Below are 21427 nucleotides of genomic sequence, written 5' to 3'. Positions count from 1 at the left end.
TTTGAATAAGAAAATACAAAGAAAATAAATGTCTTTGATGAAATAAACACTACAAATAGGCCTAAATCTGAAAAATAAATACACCTTTTATTTAGTTGTTTAAATTTTATTTACTTAGAGTTATCGATAATTGTATGTACGTATAATTTTGATCAAAAAAAAAAAAAAAAAGCCGTGAACCGGAAGTTCTCTGCTGATAATACAGCGGATCTCAACGGCTTTAGACAGAGTTGTTCCGTGTCATTTCAAAATGGCGCCTATGTAGGTGAGAGTCATATTTGAAGCTGAATTTCATTCTTTGCTTGACTGTTACATTAAGGAACCACGACTTCGGTAAGTTAAAATACTCAATTTCTCGGCATTATACTAAACGTGGGTATAATATTTTCGAGTGTTTATAGTTTCCATGTAATAAAGCTGTCTAGGGACGGCACGGCTAATATAGCTAACGTTAGCTGTGACAACAGGCTTCATTAGTGAGTTAAAAATTAAAGGTGCAATAGTCGGGTTTTAAAATTCTTTGCTTATACTAATAACATTAGAGATTATGTAGAACATGAATAAAAAAATGCATGAGTTTGATGTCTTTGTAAAAAAAAAAAAAAAAAAAACGTGATTAGTAACGTATTGACATTACATTTAAATGTAAATAAATAGTTTAAAAAGTATATTGAAATGTAAATGTATTGAGAACAACCCTGTTAGTGAATCTCCTTTTAGGTCTGGGTGTTTACATGCAGCCTCTGTCAGTCATTTTATACTCTACTCATGATTTACTGATATCACTAAATATACTTAATATATTCATGTGCAAACACAATTGTGTCCAGAAATGCAACAACCATTTGTATACAGCATAGAGGCACAAACTTCCACAATCACAAATCCACAAACAAAAAATAGACAATATAAGTAAACTTGAATCAACCCAATTTAGGGAGAACCCCCCCCTCAGCTCCTTGTCTCTAATTAGAGGGCACTGATATTCCAAGCATATGGCTGTATAACTTATACTCTAAATACCTATACGGCATTAAACTTCATTGTACTATAAATGTAATTGTTTCTATGTTTATATTGTATATTGACAGGCTCCAAGACTGCTTTCATTTTAATATAATGCAGTTTGGTATAATGTGAATTCACTTTTGGTTCACGGCTCTCAATAAAGTAAAATTTTTGGCTTTTAACAGGAATCAATTGTATAGAGTGTTAAAATAAACGAGCTTCTCAGCTGTGTTATGGTTTTTAGTAGAGCTGCAGCTATCGATTATTGAGTAAACGGATAAGTAGTTTTTGTTATTTTAAACAGCAATACTAAATATACAAGAGAAAACAAGACGGGTCTCTTAAACAAGTCATTTGTTTCCTTTTCAGAATAATTGCAAAAACAAATTTGCTGAAATTACATACATGAATATCTGTAAAAACTAAACCCATTTAGTTCACTTAATTCCCAAATGACATCAGAATGCAAATACATCAATAAAAATCTATTTTAAATTATTTTAAACTTTCTTTCGACTTCTGCCGTTAGGGGTTGCCACAGCGGATCCTCCGCACGTTTGATTTGGCACGTTTTTACACTGGATGCCCTTCCTAACGCAACCCTCCCCATTTATCCGGGCTTGGGATCGGCACTAAGAGTGGCTGGGGTTGGTTCCCTGACCAGGGATCGAACCCGGGCCGCAGCGATGAGAGCGCCGCATCCTAACCACTAGACCACCAGGGAACCTCTATTTCAAATAACTTTATAAAAAAAAAAAAAAAAAAGGTAAATGCACTGTACAGTGTTTTCTTTGTTTTAGTATGTAATGATCCCAAACTTTCTTCTCGCCCCTCGCTGTCCCCCCCTGTACAAAGCGTTCCAGTTTAGTGCGTGTTGCGTCAGTAATAATGGTCTGTGGGGAAACGCGAAGCGACGTGTGTAGTTAAATGAACTAAAATAATTTGCCTCAATGCTTTTTGTTGTATTCGAATTACTCGAGGAACCGTTAGTTGTTTGTGGCACTCTTTGTGTTAACTACTACTTTTTGGAATCTCTTGTATCCATCCAGGACTCCAGGATGGATTCAAGCTCTGGAGAAAAGCAGCGTGGCAGTGTGGCGTCACAGTTCCTCACCAGGACAGAGGATGCGGCTATAGATATGACTACTAATGAAAAGGTGTCACTACTTTGTTCCCAGACAGACTTTGATAGAGAGCAGTTATGAAGCATGTACAGTATATTTAAAGGACCGCAACGACCTATGTTTAAACTATAATATTTGAGATGTGATTAGTGAATTTGGTGCTGATTTGTTGGTTAGTGTTGTATATGCAGTGCTCCTTGAGAAGGTTAGTTTCTTCTGATCATTATGATATTACTCAAGTGGTTTTATTACAAGTACATTTATATCTGCATCCTAGGTCGTGGACCTTCTGAACCAGGCCGCTTTAATGGCCACCGATGATAAACTCACTGCTCTTAAGCAGGTAATCTAATTTTGAATGTATTTTCAGATGTTAAAGGATGATCGCACTATTAGCTCCAGGGCTCACTGTATCTGTTTGCTTTGATCATTAGGTGCAAGAGCTGATTATTAATAAGGATCCTTCATTACTTGACAATTACTTGGATGTAAGTACAACCTCATTTTGATAGAATCTCCGAACATGTTGCACCAAGTTTAAACTCTGTCATTTTTTGCCATCAGGAGATGCTAGCATTTCAGAATGACAAATCAATAGAAGTGAGGAAATTTGTTATTGGTTTCATTGAAGAAGCATGGTAAGATATTAAAAAAAAAAACTTTTTTTTTCTTCTTCATTGGAAATTCTCAGTATTTTCCCCCAAAAAATGGGCTGAACAGAAAAGTCGTGTTTTTGCATTTTGATCCAGTAAAAGGGACAACGAGCTGTTACTAAAGCTGTTGGGGAATTTGAACATGGTGTTGAGAGATGATAGTGTAAACGTTGTGAAGAAGGCCATCCTGACGCTCACTCAGCTTTACAAAGTGACACTGCAGGTATTCTTCATTTCCTCTGGTTTGTAATGTCGCTTTTATCCATATTTATGAGTCTTAAAAAAAATTAATCTTAACCGACCGCTCTGGTTTGTCTCGCCAGTGGCTACTGCGCATGAAGACTATCTCAGACGTGCAGGAGGGATGCTGGGACATGGTGACCCAGATGAAGGGGGAGGTCCTGGCTCTGCTCGACTCGGATAACGACGGCGTTCGCACACACGCCATCAAATTTACAGAGTCGCTAATCATCACGCTGTCGCCTCGCACCTCCGATTCGGACGTCCCCAAGAAGCAGGAAGGGGACATCAGCCTGGACAAAGTTCCTAAGGACCATTCATATATTCACTATGGTGGGTGGAGCCAGACTCATGGACAGTTTGATATTGTACATCATTGTTTTAGGTTTGAAAAAAGGCTAAACCTAAACTTGTGATGATGCTCTTTTAAATTATGCTTAAATTTAGAGGATTTGTCCTAACACATTTATTTATATTTTTCTCGCCCCCTTATTTGGTGCGTAATCCCCCTTTTCTATTTCGAAGATGTTCTGTGTGAAGAAGGCAAGTCAGCTCTGGAGCAGCTCCTGAAGTTCATGGTTCACCCAGCCATCTCCAGCATTAATCTGACCACAGCTCTGGGCTCACTGGCCACTTTGGCTCGGCAGAGACCCATGTTCATGTCCGAGGTCATTCAAGCTTATGAGACTCTACATGGTAAGTGATGTGGATGTTAAGTACAGGGACTAGATTTAAAAAAGCAGTTTACTTCCATGCAGATGTAACAGCAATAATTGTAATTAAAAATATTTCTGTACGTCTTACAGTGCACCATAGTGTATCTATCATACGTGTCCTGTTTTTGTTTCTGACCTTTTTTTTTTTCTTTTGCGTCCCCTAGCCAACCTGCCCCCAACGCTTGCCAAGTCGCAGGTGAGCAGCGTGCGCAAGAGCCTCAAGTTGCACCTGGTGTCCGTGCTGCGGCACCAGAGCAGCGTAGACTTCCACAGCCAGATCTCCACACTCCTGCTGGATCTGGGAATGGCCCAAAGCGAGATTACCCGCTGCATTCCTGCCGCCACACAGGTCCGCAAGAGACCGCGGCATGAGCCTTACAGCGAGGGCAAGAGGATCAAAATGGGTGAGAGATGAAGAGGGAAGAAGGTGTTCATACCCTGATGTTCTTTCAGCATCAGTTTATTGGCCAATCTGGATCGCATTGATTTTACTCTTTTGCTCTTTTTAGAACCCGCTCTGATTGAGGATGATGACGATAAAGAGGAGCCGGTACCCATCATCACACCCAAGCCATTGGCCACCACCGGGACGCAGTCTGCTATAGACATCACAGCAGAGTTCCTGCTGCCTCTGCTCACTCCAGAGAACGTGGCCAACCTGGTACAGAACGTGCAGAACGGTTTTGGTTTATGGTGAAGCGTCTGAAATATAATTACTCATTGTATCATTTATTTTCCTGGTTCAGGTGCTCATCAGCATGGTTTACCTGCCAGACAACATGCCAGCCTCCTTCCAAGCTACTTACACACCTGTGGAGTCAGCAGGCACAGATTCCCAAATCAAACATCTGGCCAGGCTCATGGCCACGCAGATGACCTCAGGGGGACTTGGACCTGGTCAGGATTGTTTGAATTTTTTTTTTGCATCTTTATATTTCTCCTAAGATAGTCTGCACTAAAAAAAAAATGTTGAATTGAAGACATTAAGAGTAATCATCACTTTCCTCCCCCTCAGGTCTGGAGCAGTGCAAAGCCCGCGATGAAGAAGGAAAGGAGGGTGAGGCCGACGCTGCCGTGGCGGAGACCAGCTCTAAAGACCCCATTATCATCCGGAAAGTGTCAGCTGTGTCTCTGGGCCAGGCCATCTCCGTAGTGGGGTCCTACAAGAGTGAAGCTATGGAGGAGACGCCCCAGGCCAAGAAACTCCCAGAACCCATTTTGCCTTCTACACAGCCCAAGTATAAAACTTGTATTAAAACCAGAGGTTGTTAAGTCATTTTCTTTCTTTTTCTTTTGATGTTTACTCCAGTTTTGTTTTTGCAATCAGAGCACCGGGGAGCAGCGGAAGAAAGAAAGTCTTCAGGTTGGCTGATGTGGTCCAGCCGTTGTCCGACACCCAACTGGAGAAGTTAACCAGCATGGCTGTCCGACGAATTCTCCAATCTGAAAAGGCAATTGCAAGAACTGGAATGTCCCATGTAAGCAGACTTGGGATTAGATTTACAAAAATTCTATATTCTATCAAGCTTGACTTGCGGATTAGACCAAAGTGTTTACAGCTAGTGGAAACTTCCTGACCAATCCTGTGTCTCCCAGGTTCGTGTAAAGTTGCTAGCAAGATTGATCACTCAGTTCGAGGGTGCAATGAAGGATGACATGCTGCGTTTCATCCTGGAGGATATCCGGAACCGCATCGACCTAGCTTTCGCTCTTCTCTATCAGGAGTACAACCAGTACTTGAGCCAGGTGCCATCAGGCTCTCTGGAGAGCTACGAGCACTGCTTGTTCACGCTGCTTTCAGGCTTACAGGAGCGGCCTGAACAGAGAGACGGGTGAGTCGTATTAGCCTATAGAGATGCGTGGTCCCATAAACCCCAACACTGTGCATGGAGGTCTTTATCTTACTAACATAGAAGGGGTAATTATGATATAATAAATGTGGTTCATACATTAGATCGGTTTAATGTCATCGTTTGAAATCATTTCTCTTTGCAGGCTCTTCAATAAGTTGGTGCTTGAGGCTCCTCTGATCACAGAGTCAGCGCTGGAGGTGATCCGGCGCTACTGTGAGGACGAGGTGAGATTTTTTTTTATTTTTTATCTGGTTATATGTTAAATTTGTCACAAAATTCCCTGTATAAGTTACTGTTTTAGAATAAGCACATTAATACAACACTTTCAGACCAGCCAGGTTTGTGTATTGAACAGGTGTAAAGGTGCAAGAACTCAAGCATTTAGGAAAAGGAAAATATTAAAGAAAAAAATGTAACGCTTGCCATTTTGTGTGTGTGTTTGTGATTGCAGTCTCGTGTTTACCTCGGCATGCCCACTCTAAAAGATCTCATCCTGAAACGCCCCTCCAGACAGTTTCAGTACCTCCACGTTCTCCTGGACCTCAGCTCTCACGAGAAAGAAAAAGTACTTTTTTTTTTGCACTTGAACCAATGCATGTTCTTATTATTCTTTCCAAGTCAGTATAACCAAATTGTTTGTCGAAGGTGCGCTCGGCAGCCCTGAACATCATCAAGTGGATGTACGAGAAGGACCACCTGCGAGACTACATTGAGAAGTTTGCCCTGAACTACATGCAGCTTCTCGTTCACCCGAATCCGCCCTCGTTGCTGTTCGGGGTCGGAGAGGACACAGGTGTGAAAAGGCTTCTTTGTTACTAATGAAAAATATTTACACTCTGTGCCAACAGTATTCAAACAGTATCACTAGTAGTTGTTCATTGTAACCATATTTATAATATATCGTCAGAGGTGGCAGCTCCCTGGACAGAGGAGACCGTGAGACAGTGTCTGTACCTCTACCTCTCCCTTCTTCCTCTCAACCACCGCTTGGTCCACGAGTTAGCTGCGGTCTACACCGAAGCTATCGCTGACATCAAGCGGAGCGTGCTCCGTGTCATCGAGCAGCCTGTAAGCCCGAACGATTTCCCATGTAGTGTTCTTATTTTACCAAAAAATCTGCTGTGAACATAAACACCTTTTTCACCTATTTTACTGTTTTTTTTTTTTTGCTTTGCTTTTCAGATTAGAGGAATGGGAATGAACTCTCCTGATCTGCTGCTGCTGGTTGAAAACTGTCCCAAGGGGGCAGAGACTCTGGTCACTCGCTGTCTACACATACTGACTGATAAAGGTACAGCCATGTGCCTTTTTTAAAAAATGTGTATTTTTTTTTTTTTTTTTTTTTTTATGTCCCTGCTGCATATCTGTTCGCAGCAATTCACATGCTCAGTCTCTTGTCCTCTGTCCGTCTGCAGTCCCTCCATCTCCAGACCTGGTTGAGCGAGTACGGGATCTCTATCACAAACGAGTGCCAGATGTGCGTTTCCTCATTCCAGTCATCAACGGCCTGGAAAAGGTGTTCTCTCTTTTATTTATCTTTATGCCTAGTTTCATGCTGAAAGGCAGCCAATGTTACTCATTACAGGAGTGGCTTAATGGTGCTTTTGCTGTATTTAACAGAAAGAGGTGATCCAGGCATTGCCCAAACTTATCAAGCTCAACCCCATAGTAGTCAAGGAGGTCTTCAATCGCTTGCTGGGGACACAACACAGTAAGGATGCACTATGGTGCTTTCTTTCGGATCATTTATATGTGACAGTTACGACTAAAGAAGTGCCACTGAAACGAAATGTTTAAAAGGTTTAATATGAATCATATGTTGAAAAATCATTAAAGCTCATTTTTGATAGCGTTATGGTCTGTAAATCATTTTTCCGTGTATTCTTCAGGTGAAGGCAGTTCTTCCGTGTCCCCTCTGACTCCTGGCGAACTCCTCATCGCTCTGCATAACATCGACTCCACCAAATGCGACATGAAGTCCATCATTAAAGGTATCTGCTTTAGATGAGCCTAATCGCACATTGAAGAAAAAAATTGTAAATAAAAAAAAAGATCTTTCTGCGTTCCCGCTTCATTTCGTTCCTTACGTCTGTTACCGCTCAACCCTACAGCTACGAACCTGTGCTTTGGTGAGAAGAACGTGTACACGTCGGAGGTGCTGGCCGTGGTCATGCAGCAGCTGATGGAGCAGAATCCTCTCCCCATGCTGCTCATGCGGACCGTCATCCAGTCACTTACAATGTACCCTCGCCTGGGTGGCTTCGTCATGAACATCCTCACTCGCCTGATCCCCAAACAGGTGAGTCACTAAACGTAATGTCAATGTTGTTTTTCTTTACAACAGGCATGTTGTAAGTCTAGTGTGTAGCTGTCAGTAGCTTATATTCCTAAAAAGTCTAAGTTACATCAGTGTTTTCTTGGATGAAGGTATATTAAGGCAGGTTGGGCACATGTTTAGGTTGATTTAAGCCTGAAATATAGAAATTAGATAGAAAATGCGAACCAGAGAAGGAATTCATGTAGAACAAGTTTATATATTTTTTTAGCTTTCCAGGATTTATCAACTATGTGCAACAATCGTTTTTCTGTGTTGCGTTAAACGGTACAAGAGCGCCCCCTAGAGCGATTCAATGACACCATGTGCTGTTTATTTGAAGTGGATTTTGTTTTTTTTTTTTTTTTTATTATTATTATTTACCTAGTATGTAACTGTTTTTATTTATTTGGGGTGTAATTTTTTGTTTGTTTAAATGCATGTCTTTTTTTATGTTCATATAATTCATATAATAATTTTTTCTATTTAGCACATTTTCATTATTTGGTACTGTTTTTTTATGTTTTAGTTCAGAACTATATTACATATGTCCAAAATCTATTTTAAAAAATTAGCAGTTGATCACTCGGTTTCCGGCAAGATCCAACCTAGCTATTGGTATTGGTAAAATCGGTAGACCTCTAGAACAAATCAGAATAAAGAATAACACACTTTCACCTGTACCTTAGTCTCCCCTACTGACTGATACACTGTGTGTGTAGGTTTGGAAGTACCCCAAGGTGTGGGAAGGATTTGTGAAGTGCTGCCAGCGCACCAAGCCACAGTCCTACACCGTTCTGCTTCAGTTGCCACCAGCGCAGCTTTCCAGCGTTTTCGAGCGCTGCCCTGAGATGAGAGAGCCTCTCCTTCAGCATGTCCGCTCCTTTACCCCACACCAGGTAAAAAAGTTTCATTGTCCACCACTTTTCTGGTATCTCAGTATTTTATTATTGGATGTTCTATTGTGTTATTGACCAGATTTGTTCGTTCTTTATTATGCATGTATAGCAAGCCCACATTCCGTCCTCCATCATGGCTATTCTGGAGGCTAACAGTCGGATGCCTGAGCCTGAACCACCACAGCAGGAACCTGAGCACATAAAAGTGCAGGAGGAAAGAGAGGTCAGAGTAACAATTCATACTTAAATACAGTCAAATATATCTTCTCAGGGAAGTGCAATTAAAGTATTTCATTTATCCTTTAGTTACACACCCAACAGTTTATGAGGCCCATAACCCAGGTGGAAACTCGAGCTCCAATTGTAGTAGCAGCTCCTCCTGAACTAGTGCCTGAGTCAGTAGTCAGAAGAGAGGAAATAGAGGAGCCTATGGAGGAAGGAGAGGCGGGTTCAGAACGTCTCGAGATTGCCACCGAAGCCACAACGCAAGTAAGAATCCGCCTTTGATTTTAGTTGCTTCTGTTAGTATAATAATGATTATGTATGTTTTGCTTGGCCTTTTATTTTTTTTTTTTACAGTTGATTTATTAATATTATTAACAATTCATGATCATTTGAACATTTAACATTTTTTAAATATGTAATATGCCTGCTTGGTTAAATTATATAATATATTTTATATTTAAAAAAATTATAAATTAAATTAATGCAATACACCTTTTATATTATATTGTATTAAATAAAATTAAATAAATGGAAACATTTAATTAAATAGTTTACATTTGTTAACATTGCTGTGTATGTTTTCAAGTTTAATAATAATTTAAAAATGCACTCAAAGTGCGAGGCGGAGACAAAAAAAAACTTTCATCCCGCCACTTAATACGTTCCTGAGGGAACTTTTTAACTCTGATGTTCCACATGTACTGTAAAAAAAAGGTACAATCATTTATGTATTTAGATACAAATTAATATGCTGTTACACCCCTTTTTTATATATATATTTTTGTATATGTGTATATATATATATATATATGTTCCCGCCATGTTTGTATGATAGAACTGATGGCCTAATGACACTATTAATCATTGCAGATGGAAACACCTGAAATTGAATCTGCATCCACCTCTGTTCCCCAGGAAACAGCAGAGGAACCAATGGAGACGACTATTACTGAGCCTGCAGAAAACCAGCAGAAAGAGGTGGTAGAGGAACAAGGCCCAGAACCCGAAACACAAGCAAACGATCCTGAATAAAACACACATTATGGCTGATCCAAGTTCAGCATATCTGTGTTGAGTCTAAAGTCTAGAACCTTAAATATAGTTAATTGTTTGTGATTACGTTCCTTCGTTCTTCACTCCTGTGAAAACAAAAAAAGTCATGAAATAACAAGGTATGTCTGGATAATAAAGATCTTTGTATAAAGCTTTCTGCCTTTGTGTAAATGTTTTTATTTTGCAAATGACTTAATGAATAAACATTTCAAGAATCATGTGCCATTTTTTAAAAAATATTTCAGAGAATATTTTTTCTATTTTTACCATGAGAGAAATGGGCATTCATTTATTCAGCTTGTGTTAGTAAAATAAACATTTCAGGCAAATTATTTATTGTGTAGTGATGGTATATTATACACTGTCTTATATTTGATTAATAGATTTTAATACGCTTTTAAAAAGTGGGGGTCATTGGTGAGCATTTAGAAGTTTTTTTTTTAATATATATATACAATAACAATAAAAACCTGCCGAACAAATCCCAACCAATCAGATTCGAGCATGCCTCTCGTTCAGCCAATAGGAAGCAGGCAGTCCCACTTCCTTAGCAACCAGTTTTTTGTTTACACTAGTAACCGTTCCGCTTCTTTAGCAACAGGTTTGGGGCACCTGTGCATCGTGTAGTTGAAATCTGATTTCTCTTTCATAATTACTGATAATCAGAAACATGGAGAGATCCGTGGAATCACGAGATGACCAAAGGCGACAGACTGCGGTTTGCTTCAAAGCTTTTCTCTTGAAAAAAAGCACAAAAACCAACCTCAACCTGTGAGTAGTTCATATTTAACACAACAAACCCTTTTCGCTTTCGTTTATTTTTTACAGTTTGCATTATTTGTTTGTCAATTTCCCCAATGCTGATCAATTTTGCCTAATAAAATATCCTTTTAATCCTTTCAGTGACATTTTCATAATTGGTCCCACCTACAGTATCATTATTATTTGTTGATAAATGTCCAGTGGGATTTGGGCCCTGCTTAATTTCTACTAAATATATTCTAGAATCACCATCAATCTTCGAAGTTCTCATAGTGTATCAAATAGAAAATCATCAAAAATCCCCCAAATTAGGGGATTTCCTACAAGGTTTTAGATTTGTATTGTTTTATTTGTACTCTATCTGCACGTGGTGGATGTCACAAATAAAAATAATCATCATAACTAGCATGACTGCCTAACCTAATTATCCTAAACCTAAACATCTCCAGCTATGACCACCTGGTTCGTCTGCTCATCCGAGTGATGAACGAGCGCCCCGAGAACGCGGTGGATGTGATAGAAGATCTGAGCCATGAGGTGAAGAGGAGCATGCTGCAGGAGAAGCAAAGCACACTGAAGGACGCTCCGGACGCAACCTCCGCTGAGCTGCTGGCTGAACAACAGAGGGCGCTGTTTAGCCGCGGTGACGAGGGAGCCCACGATGAGGTGCTGGTTAGAATTAGTTTCCTGAAAGGTCACTGACAACATACACTTAAGTGTCCAACTCTTAAAAAAGGCTGTCAGGTCACCTATATACCACAAATTATGTTGTGATCGCGAGAAAACAGCTCGTTAGATTGAGATTACAAGATAAAGAAGCTGTGAGATCACGAGAAAACAAGAAAGAAAGATTATAATAATGCATGACCTTTTAGAACAGAACATTGAAATTCTTCCTTCGCATATCCCAGCTTTTTAGGACGCTGTGGTCAGAGCACAGGGTCAGCCATGATACAGCACCCATGGTGCAGAGAGGGTTAAGGGCCTTGCTCAAGGACCCAACAGTGGCAGCTTGGCAATACTTGAGATTGAACCCCCGATATTTTGATCAGAGAAGCACATCTTTTTAAGCATAGGGTTCATAAAACATATAAAGCTAGCCATCTCATCTGCGCAGGTTGTATCACAGTGCAGTAGAACACATGCAGAAGCTATATTGACTGGGGAGAGATCATCTCCCAACCAGAGAGCAATTCTAAGTTTGCTCCTTTGGACTCCCGGGTCATCATTTGAATTCAAGTTCTTTTTCTGTGTCACCACATTGTAGAATAATAAGGATGCTCTTATGTCACTCATCGCTCAGTCAAATCACAGGTATAAAGCAAGAGAGCAGAGAGTTCACTTTCTGTATGCCTTAATTGTATTTATTCTAGATAGAGACACCTCTGCCCAACGTGACTGAGTTGACGTACTTCCTGGAGCAGATTGGGGTTGGTCTGGGCCGGGAGGAGATGCAGAGGATCCTTCTGGCTCTAAAGCAGCTGGTGGACATGCAGCCTTTGGAACGCTGCCGATTCTGGGGCAAAATCCTTGGTATAGAAGGAAACTATATAGTGGCTGAGGTGGAAGTCAGGGATGGTGAGGATGAAGAGGAAGAAGAAGTGGAGACCATGCATGCTAAAGAGAAAGAGGGAGAAGCTCAAGAGGAAGATGAGGTAATCAAGGTTCTAAAGTAATTAAATTACTGTGTAAACAAAGCTAATTTTTTTGTGAATTGTTCCCAATTAGCTGGATCCATTCCCCAAGTCAAGCTTCAAGCCTCCAACAACAATCCCTAAGGAGCCTCGTCGCTCTGGTACAAACAAGTTCACCTACTTTGTGTGCAGAGAACCTGGCCTGCCCTGGGTCCGTCTTCCTGACGTCACCCCTGCTCAGATCACAGTCGCACGTAAAATCCGCAAACTTTTCACCGGGCGCCTGGATGCTCCGATTGTGAGCTATCCACCCTTCCCAGGCAATGAGGCCAACTACCTGCGTGCCCAGATCGCCCGCATCTCAGCGGGCACTCAAGTCAGTCCACTGGGTTTTTATCAGTTCAGGGAGGAGGAGGGAGAAGAGGAAGAGGAAGGTGCACGAGACAGCGTCGAAGAAAACCCTGACTTCGAGGGAATGCCCATGCAAGAGATGGCAGAGTCGCTGTCTGCATGGGTTCACCACATACAGCACATTCTCCTGCAGGTGAGAACAATCCTCTAAATTAACATGCTGTATCAGGTTGTTTGCTATAGCCTCAGAAGACATCTTTTTTAGAAAGAAATCGGACTTGATATTTTTCCCCACCAAATTCTCAGAATTATTACCAAAATGTGATGGAAGAAGCAAATGAAACCACACCATCGGAAATAAACGTCATCATTGTGTGCTCACCAGGGTCGTTGTGCGTGGGTCAATCTGGCCGAAAAGACAGAGGACCTCCTTGAAGAAGACATGGATGAAGAGGAGAAGGAGGAAGAGCCTGATGAGCCTGAGCCTGAGGTCGGCCCGCCGCTTCTCACACCTCTTTCTGAGGATGCAGGTGAGTTTACATGATGTGGGTGTCAGTTTATTTCCTACCTGAGCAAACGCACCTTAATCTTTTGTTCTTTTCAGAGGTAAATAACACTATTCCTTGGAGTACCAGGATCTCCTCAAACCTAATCTCCCAGTATGCCATTGCTTTTGTGCGATCCAACCTGTGGCCTGGAGCCTACGCATACGTGTGCGGCAAGTAAGACCTTCGTTTCATTTATGCATTTCTGATCAACTGTCTTTGTCCTAATATCTACAAGAGAATTAGAATGATACCGAACACACGCTTTTATATTGGAAACTGCTTTTCTATGAGCTGATTTTATAACTAATTTTTTGCAACAGGAAGTTTGAGAACATATACATCGGCTGGGGGCTGAAATTCTTGGGTGAGGGCTTTAACCCGGCCCTGCCTCCTTCCCCACAGCCTGAGTACCCCAGTGGCCCTGAGATTACAGAGGAAATTGACCCCAGTGTGCAGGAGGAAGAGGCTCTAAGGGAAGCCCAAGAGGAGAAGGAAGCCGCCCTGGAAGGCAACGATGCATTGGAGGCCGAGGATGAAGAAGAGGAGGAGGAGGGGGAGGAGGATGACGAAGAAAACTAAATGAGACACACAGGGACACAAGTGAATTGAAGTCCTTTCACATGTGACTATGTTAAACTGAATGGATAAGCATTGCATCCTCTTTCCTTTGTTATTAACAGCTTTCTTCATTCTGTTTGGCCAGAGAGTTGATTTCTGTGATTTGTCTACTACACACCATCTAATACAATATCATTCCTACCTTAACAACCAAATTCCTAGGATGTATATGAACAAATTATTGCTATAATGCGGTTCTCAAAGTGCAGGGCCTGCCCTCTAGTGGAAAATAAAGACATGACAGGTAGGACGCAACAAATGGCAGGATTTCCATCAATTTTTTGTATTCTTTATTATTCTTCATTTACGATTTTCATACGTTCATACACTCAAAGCACAAAGCAACCACAAACAAATAATTAGGTCATTAATGCAAGTAAATGAGAACACCAATTGTTTTTATTTAGGTAGAGTACATAACACAATTACACTTTTATTTAACATGAGGTTATTAAAGCATTTCATTACCATTTTTTCGGGTGATGGATCCCCTTCCGCTCTAAAGTGGGGAAGGGCAGAAAAGATTTGAGGACCACTGATATAATCTGAAGTGTTTATATGAAAGAATTCTCCAGTTTGAGCACCCTGTAATCTGACTGAAACAGGACAATCTTTACAAAAAAGGCTTAAAGATTTCTCAGTGACATTATAAGCTCTTACTAACTTCAAAATGGAGAACAGGAATAAAGGCACGTATATCTCATTTTTTTAATTACTGAAAACCACGAACCATTGACAAGTTGCTGTAGTGTCATGGGAATAAAAAATACAGTCATGCCAGGTTTAATGCCTTACAGAGTCCAAAACTACAAGCCTACAAGTCCAACATATCAAATGTAGTAGATCAGCTTGTTCTGCAATGCATTTTAATTTGATGCATGATGGATGCTTGGTTTGGTTTAGGAATAAGTAGAGCAGGCCCTAGCACACTTCTATTTCCATTCTTACCCAAGTATCTGTTATTTGGCTTGTTCACAATGTAGCTTGAACTGAGTTAAAATAAATGAACACATTTATATTTAAAAAAAAAAAAAGAAGAAAAAGAGAAAGCATACACTATGTACAGCTTCACAGCAGCATTACTTAATTATTGTACATGCACAACAACATTAAACATTACTGCATTACTCAAAAGCAGATTTCAGTTTTTAAGAGCTTATTAATCATAATCTCTTAAAAACCATGCAACGAACTTAATTCGACCATTCCAGCTAAACATTGTGCTGTAGAAGATATTAAATAGCGAAAAGTAGTGGAAATACCAATAAATAAATAAATACTTAGCTATTAATAACTACGTATCACAATACTGCTAGTGAAGGAATGGATGTCCAGAAAGATCTGGTGATGTAAAGTGATGTAAAGTAACGTTTAATTAAAAATGTTTGGTGTTACACATTCAACTGCCCTTTTTTTCCCCCTAATCATGTATAGTTAATCATTTGTAAAAACCATCACATGGAATCGAAAAGCAGTTGTCATGGCGTTCAGCTTCAAACAGACACGAAAGGTCAGCAGTCAATTACACCTCCCTCGATGCTGTTCTGCACAGGATTAAGAACAGCTCATTCATGTAAGAAAGCAAAGAAGTGAACTGTTGTAACCTTCTGCTCATTCCGAATCAGTTTTATTCTCCACAGTATTAGCGTAGGTCGCTCTCATCCCTCTGAATGCCCTCTTTGATTCTCAGCAACATCGTGGTGTTCCACTGTTCCAGCCGTAAGATCGAGTCAAACTCCTTAACCTGAAGAGGCAGAACAGACAACGGGGCACTTTTGCATTAGTCCATGATCCTGATTTGACTATTAGAATTATATGGTATCACAAGGCATTTCTGTACAAAGACAGCTTACAGAGCAGATGTTATATTTGTAGTGTAGCTCAGAGATGCCCAAACCTTTTCCTATAAAAGGGCTAAAAATAAATGTTGCAGTCTACCAACCATTATAATCAAATTAATGATTTCATAATAAAAATGTTTCTCACATAAAGCACGGAAGGCCAAAATCTGAGGTCACCACTTGGCTAACTTTGGTCCAAAGAGCTAGTTTGGACATCTCTGGTCTACCTTAATTTTTACACCAGAGTGCTGCTGAATGCACATACGACTTACAGCATTCTCATATGCGTCGACGTCTTGTTCCTCATGTGCGTTAAGAAGTTTCTGGAATAAAGAAAAATCAAGAAAAATCATAGAATCATTATTTCACATCACTAGCAAGCTCAAGCCAAGGAAACGGCATTCACGCTTTATTTCAAAAGCACAAATGTAAAGAAAGAATAGTAAGGAAGAAAACGGGAAAAGGAAAAAAAAAAAAAAAAAGAAATACACGAGTAAATAAAAAAATATATATGAATAAATAAGTGAATGGGTAAAGAAACATACAAAGAAATTAATAGGAGGAAAAAAAAAGAAATAGAAATTTTTTTATGAGGAGAAAAAAAATTAAAAAGTATATACAATTATAAAGAAGTATTGGGGAAAAAATGGGAAAAAGATACAATAAATACATACATAAAAAGTCTTGAAAAGTTAAGTGAGTAAATTAATAAAGAAAGAGAGAATACGAGCAAAAATCAAGCCAGATTTTAGGAGGAAAGAAAAAAAGTAAAAAATGAATTAAATCTGACATCGCATTCATAATTTATTTTAAAAAATCCGACCTTTACGAGTTTGCACTCCCTGGAGTCCGAGAAGGCGGGAAACATTTCCTCGTATCGCTGCACGGCCAGCTAGATCAGATTTACACAATCAGTAAAAGTGTACAGAAAACGGTCACCATGGCAACAACCTGCTAATAAGAAAAACTACTCACCTTGGCATTCAGTGCATCGACACAGAAGTGACACAGTGCTGCCTTGAAGAAGTGATCTTTAGCCCCATACTTCAGCAGTGTGTTGTCCATGCAGTAGGTCCCAATCTGCACACATACACATTCTTACATTTACATTCATGGTGCAGGATGCAATTATCCAGAACAAAGTCTACATTAATAAATACATTCGGATACTGGGATTTTTGTAGGTCACAGACTGAGCATGCCATATGTCTAAAACAAAAAGTTATATTTTTTGGAGGAATATAATAGATACTGTAGATGCAGAACTTCGTTGTCAATGCATAGTACAAATACACTGCAAAGAATATCTATAACTACTGCTGAAGCACTGAATCTGGGGAGCCTCGTTGTACACATGCTGCCATCTTAATAAAAGTCTTCAATTCAGTACTGCTGAAACAGGTAGATTTCATCTGATGACTCAAAGTGACTCAGCTGTTTGGGCATCTAGTGCAAGTTCGTTCCACCACAGAGGAACCAGATAAACATTGTTAGAAGATCAGAGGGAGGAGTGCAGAGTGAAATGAGAGCTCTGAGGTACAGGGGTACTGCTCCGTTTTGGCTTGAAAGGTGGGCACTAGTGTATTAAATCTGATGGGGGAGCTACAGGAAGCCACTGGAGGGAGCAATGGGTTGGTGTTGGAAAACTTAAGAAGACTGAAAAGAAGCTGTATATATAAAACAAAACAAAAACAACAAACACAAAACACCATTTTTGGTGTATTGAAAAAACACACCTGCTCAAATATCTGTATCGCTTTTTGGTATTTTTCAAGCTGGGCCGCGTACATCGCCACTTTAAGAAGACACTTGTTGGCAGAGCTGCGAGGGAAAAAAAACAAAACCGAAAAAAACCCCAGAAATCAGGTGGACTCGGTTTGAATGCTTCACATGCATGTGTGTTGAGTAACCTCAAAGTACCTTGTAGACTCTTCTCCTTTGTAGTAATCACCAGCCTGCTCATAATGCGCAACTGCCTGCGATGAAAATAAAAAAGGTTAGTTAGATAGATAGATAGATAGATAGATAGATAGATAGATAGATAGATAGATAGATAGATAGATAGATAGACCCCCCTGTCCTCTACATCTGCCTCTTTCACACCATCTACCTGCATGTCTTCCCTCACCACATCCCTAAACCTCCTCCTTGTCCTTCCTCTTTTCCTCCTTCCTGGTGGCTCCATCCTCAGCATTCTCCTACTGATATACCCCATGTCCCTCCTCTGCACATGTCCAAACCATCTCAATCTCGCCTCCCTCACCTTGTCTCCAAAACATCCTACATGCGCTGTCGCTCTAATAAACTAATTTCTAAACCTGTCCATCCTCGTCACCCCCAACAAAAACCTCAACATCTTCAGCTCTGCTACCTCCAGCTCCACCTCCTGTCTTTTACTCAATGCCACTGTCTCTAATCTATACAACATCTCAGGTCTCACCACTGTCCTATAAACTTTCCCTTTCACTCTCACAGATACTCTTCTATCACAAATCACTCCTTTCACTCTTCTCCACCCACTCCACCCTGCCTGCACTCTTTTCTTCACTTCTCTAACAGACATAAAAAGTATAAACACTACAATTCTTTCAGATTTAATCTCACTCACCTTATTAATGTCCTGTAATTCAGACTCATAGATTTCAGCTACAGTGACGTGGTGCTTCGCTGCAATGGTGAAACGTCCCTGTGGTGGAAGATGAGAGTCAAGCAAAGTAAACAATTAACACAACATGATCAGGGAGTTTCTTTACTAAATATTATGCTTTAAATTCCGATGAAAAAGTTTAAAGGATGATTTTTAAACGTTAATTCCCGTTTAACAATGCAGAGTGTGTGAAAGAAATAAGGAAAGAAGGAAAAAAGGAAGTAAGTAAAAAGTAAAATTAAATAAAAATTAACTCAATAAATAATAATAAATAAATATTATATATATTATAACAATTTAATAATTCAAGAAATAATTTTAAATAAATAAAGCAAAGAGAAAACTATTGAATAAATGGGGAAAATAGTTAAAATAAAAGAAAGAAAGAAAGAAGAGACAAATAAATAAGTGAATAACAGAAGAAAATAAACAATTAGCTGAGAAATAGTCAAGATAATGGACAAAGAACAAAACAATTAACATAAAATGAATGAATGAAAGGGTAAACTAAAGAAAAACAAACCAATACCAACAAACAGTAATAAAAAAGAAAGAAAGAACAAATTAAAAAAAGAATGGGATAGAAGAATAAGCAACAAACAAATAAAAAAAAAAAAAAGGCAATTCAAAGTGAAAGTTGGTTGAAACGTTGTGAAGGTAAAGGTAAAAGTTTAAAAACCAAACAAAAATAAATAAATAGTACAGCAAAGAAAATGAGAAAAAGAAACAAAGAGGTCTAGAAAATAAAAGAACAATAAATAAATAAATAAATAAATCGATTTGGTTTTATAAGATGAAAAAGAGAAAGAACGCCAGTGCTGTTATTACTGTGTGTATCTAACGCTATAAGCAACAAACAGGTTAAACTCCTTGACCTCTCGTTCCTTACCATATCTGTGTAAATATCTATGGCCCGACTCAAACACTTGATGGCATCTGAGAAAGAAGGACACACCGTTATACAGGAAACTTTTCACACCTTTAAATAAACTGTCTTTCAAACCAAGGAAAAAAACCGACCTTGTGGATCAGTCTTTCTGTACGCATTTCCAGCGTCGACGAAGCTGACAGCAGCGTTGTGCTTGTTGTTTGTTTTCAAGTGCACTTTTGCAGTTTTGCAGAACGCATCCCCTGCAGCTGAAAGAAAAAATATAAACACACATATATTGTAAGCAAAATGCTTGACGTGGATTTAGTCTAAAAACTCTCAAATGAGGCGATGTAGCTGAAGACATACCGCGCCAGTTCTTGGCCATCTTGAACATATTCGCAGCCTTCGTGTACATGTCACAGGCTTCCTCTGCCTTGGAAGACTTTCTAAAAAATACAACTAAAATGCTGGATATAAAGCACTGGGTTTGTGCAGAGTCTTGTGTTAAGTGTTAACAGGTCTTTAACTCTATTTATATAACTATTTATGACCTGGAATTAACAAATACACAAAGACTGAATTGGGGAAGTGGGAGCTCAGATGCTGGACTTCCCAACACCACAAAGCTGCCACTCATGAGCCCTTGCACAAGACCCTTAACTGCTCAGCTGTATAAATGAGATAAGCGCAAGTCTGTAAATGAAAATGTAAATGCTGGAAAGGTCTGATTACTAAGTATCTATTCCATTTAATCATTTTTAAAGAATTGCTTTGTTTACTTTGCATAACTGAGTTGTACGTTTAAAATGACCTCATCAGTCAATATCAGAATATAATAATAAAAAGAAAACGCAGCTGTTGAACGCTTTGGATAATGCAATTTCCTGTAACACGTGACTTGTGGGTAAATGTTCTGGTGATTGATATGACTGATATTTTCCTTTCATAAGTCTTCAGTATCTTTAACGAGGGTTATCTAGGGGCCAATCACATAACCATGGGAAGGTTTTGGGAAAAATATACAAAAAAACACTGAGGAAGAAAAAGTGGACACGTGTAGAATATGTGGAAATCCTGCATATTTCCCAAAATATTAGATGACTAAATATACTTTAAAAAATAATAATAAACATTACTGCATGTTGAACGATTCATTTTTTTCCCCTGATAGACTGGTAGGACTTTCAGGTAACTGCTGGTGCTTTTTAATTTGGTTTTATAACAATACCAATGTGGTTTGAAAACTGCTGTTGCTATATATATATATATAAATAAATATGAAAGGAAGGATTGCATTCAAAAAGTTTTGCTTAAGGGTGTTTACTAAATGCAAATATAATTGCAAAAAAAAGTTTCATTCATTCTTCTTCAGTGATTTATCCTGGTCAGGGTTATGATAGATCCCAAGTTTATCTACAGGCAAATCCACTATTAAACCTATTGGCATGTTAATGGGAGGAGGGAAGAAACCAGAGAACCCTGAGGAAGCCTAGTTGGATACGAGTTGAATATATTGAAATCTAGAATATTTTTCTACTGTAGATGAACGACTGACTATTTCTTTTTCAGTGGGATTTTATAGTCACTACTGTTGGCCCTTTTTTTATTATTTGATTTAATAATCCTATTGACATGTTTATGTCTAGGTGGACATGAGTAGAATGAGTGGAAATCCAGAATAGTTTTCTACTATAATGAATAACCGAGTATAATAAGAAACGTTAAAAAATGTTGTTTATATAGGATACATAGATGAGCAAGAACCAGGTTTACAAAACCAGTCCACTTACCCTAAAAACGTCCCGAATAACAATCCAGACATTCTCATGTTCTTGTCCGCTTCAGCGACTAGAGCCATTGCTTCCTTTTCTTTCCCAGAATGATCCATTTTTATTCTCTACCCTGCGTAGTGTCTCTGGCAAACTTGTGCAACCAGCCTCTGCTCTTCCTCCTCTACTTCTACTCGTCACAGCTGCTTTGTTGTTTTCCACACGTCAGAGGAACCGGAAATAAAGTCTAGCTGACGCAGAAAACTGGGGACCCTCGCAAAAAATAAGTGCCTTTCAACCA

General features: G+C 39.4%; 3 protein-coding genes across 4 annotated transcripts; 2 read left to right on the top strand and 1 right to left on the bottom strand.

The window, feature by feature from the left end:
- Window positions 1-215: 215 nt before the first annotated feature.
- Window positions 216-10237, top strand: sympk (symplekin). Of its 2 annotated transcripts, none has more exons than XM_046839769.1 (27): window positions 216-333; window positions 2058-2165; window positions 2410-2475; window positions 2567-2620; window positions 2697-2770; window positions 2882-3008; window positions 3109-3358; window positions 3551-3721; window positions 3906-4145; window positions 4251-4402; window positions 4488-4638; window positions 4757-4979; window positions 5069-5219; window positions 5338-5573; window positions 5737-5818; window positions 6046-6159; window positions 6240-6387; window positions 6502-6662; window positions 6777-6885; window positions 7010-7110; window positions 7215-7305; window positions 7484-7585; window positions 7706-7893; window positions 8631-8807; window positions 8917-9030; window positions 9114-9296; window positions 9948-10237. In XM_046839769.1, exons 2-27 carry the CDS (start codon window positions 2067-2069, stop codon window positions 10062-10064), a joined length of 3681 nt encoding a protein of 1226 aa, XP_046695725.1. In that variant the 5' UTR covers window positions 216-333; window positions 2058-2066; the 3' UTR covers window positions 10065-10237. The 2 variants fall into 2 exon arrangements, with proteins under 2 accessions (XP_046695725.1, XP_046695724.1); XM_046839768.1 differs by having other exon boundaries at window positions 9903-10237.
- A 368-nt stretch (window positions 10238-10605) lies between these two features.
- On the top strand, window positions 10606-15048 carry rsph4a (radial spoke head component 4A). The gene is made up of 7 exons (XM_046838708.1): window positions 10606-10856; window positions 11297-11513; window positions 12221-12502; window positions 12576-13025; window positions 13218-13362; window positions 13437-13554; window positions 13701-15048. The coding sequence occupies exons 1-7, from the start codon at window positions 10756-10758 to the stop codon at window positions 13957-13959; spliced, it is 1572 nt and encodes a 523-aa protein (XP_046694664.1). The 5' UTR covers window positions 10606-10755; the 3' UTR covers window positions 13960-15048.
- Window positions 14380-21353, bottom strand: napaa (N-ethylmaleimide-sensitive factor attachment protein, alpha a). Its single transcript, XM_046838710.1, has 11 exons — window positions 21148-21353; window positions 19724-19803; window positions 19507-19623; window positions 19376-19422; window positions 18448-18525; window positions 17760-17815; window positions 17576-17660; window positions 16815-16919; window positions 16663-16731; window positions 16112-16162; window positions 14380-15742 (listed from the first exon to the last, which is right to left on the bottom strand). Exons 1-11 carry the CDS (start codon window positions 21243-21245, stop codon window positions 15641-15643), a joined length of 888 nt encoding a protein of 295 aa, XP_046694666.1. The 5' UTR covers window positions 21246-21353; the 3' UTR covers window positions 14380-15640.
- Window positions 21354-21427: the final 74 nt, after the last annotated feature.

This window comes from Silurus meridionalis, chromosome 25 (genome assembly GCF_014805685.1).
Source record: "Silurus meridionalis isolate SWU-2019-XX chromosome 25, ASM1480568v1, whole genome shotgun sequence".
NCBI classification, from domain to species: Eukaryota; Metazoa; Chordata; class Actinopteri; order Siluriformes; family Siluridae; genus Silurus; species Silurus meridionalis.
Note: the sequence above shows the minus strand (reverse complement) of the source record. Positions and strands in the feature narration are given on the sequence as shown.

Bases quoted from the DNA above. Each gene is read 5' to 3' on its own strand.
- napaa (XM_046838710.1), bottom strand. From the start codon at position 21,245: ATGGATCATTCTGGGAAAGAAAAGGAAGCAATGGCTCTAGTCGCTGAA. The intron at 19,624-19,723 runs GTATGTCTTCAG...TTTTTCTTTCAG, and splicing joins GATGGCCAAGAACTGGCGCG to CTGCAGGGGATGCGTTCTGC. The intron at 18,526-19,375 runs GTAAGGAACGAG...CTTCCACCACAG, and splicing joins TAGATATTTACACAGATATG to GGACGTTTCACCATTGCAGC.
- sympk (XM_046839768.1), top strand. From the start codon at position 2,067: ATGGATTCAAGCTCTGGAGAAAAGCAGCGTGGCAGTGTGGCGTCACAG. The intron at 2,621-2,696 runs GTAAGTACAACC...TTTTGCCATCAG, and splicing joins TACTTGACAATTACTTGGAT to GAGATGCTAGCATTTCAGAA. The intron at 9,031-9,113 runs GTCAGAGTAACA...TTTATCCTTTAG, and splicing joins AAGTGCAGGAGGAAAGAGAG to TTACACACCCAACAGTTTAT.
- rsph4a (XM_046838708.1), top strand. From the start codon at position 10,756: ATGGAGAGATCCGTGGAATCACGAGATGACCAAAGGCGACAGACTGCG. The intron at 13,363-13,436 runs GTGAGTTTACAT...TGTTCTTTTCAG, and splicing joins ACCTCTTTCTGAGGATGCAG to AGGTAAATAACACTATTCCT. The intron at 13,555-13,700 runs GTAAGACCTTCG...TTTTTGCAACAG, and splicing joins TACGCATACGTGTGCGGCAA to GAAGTTTGAGAACATATACA.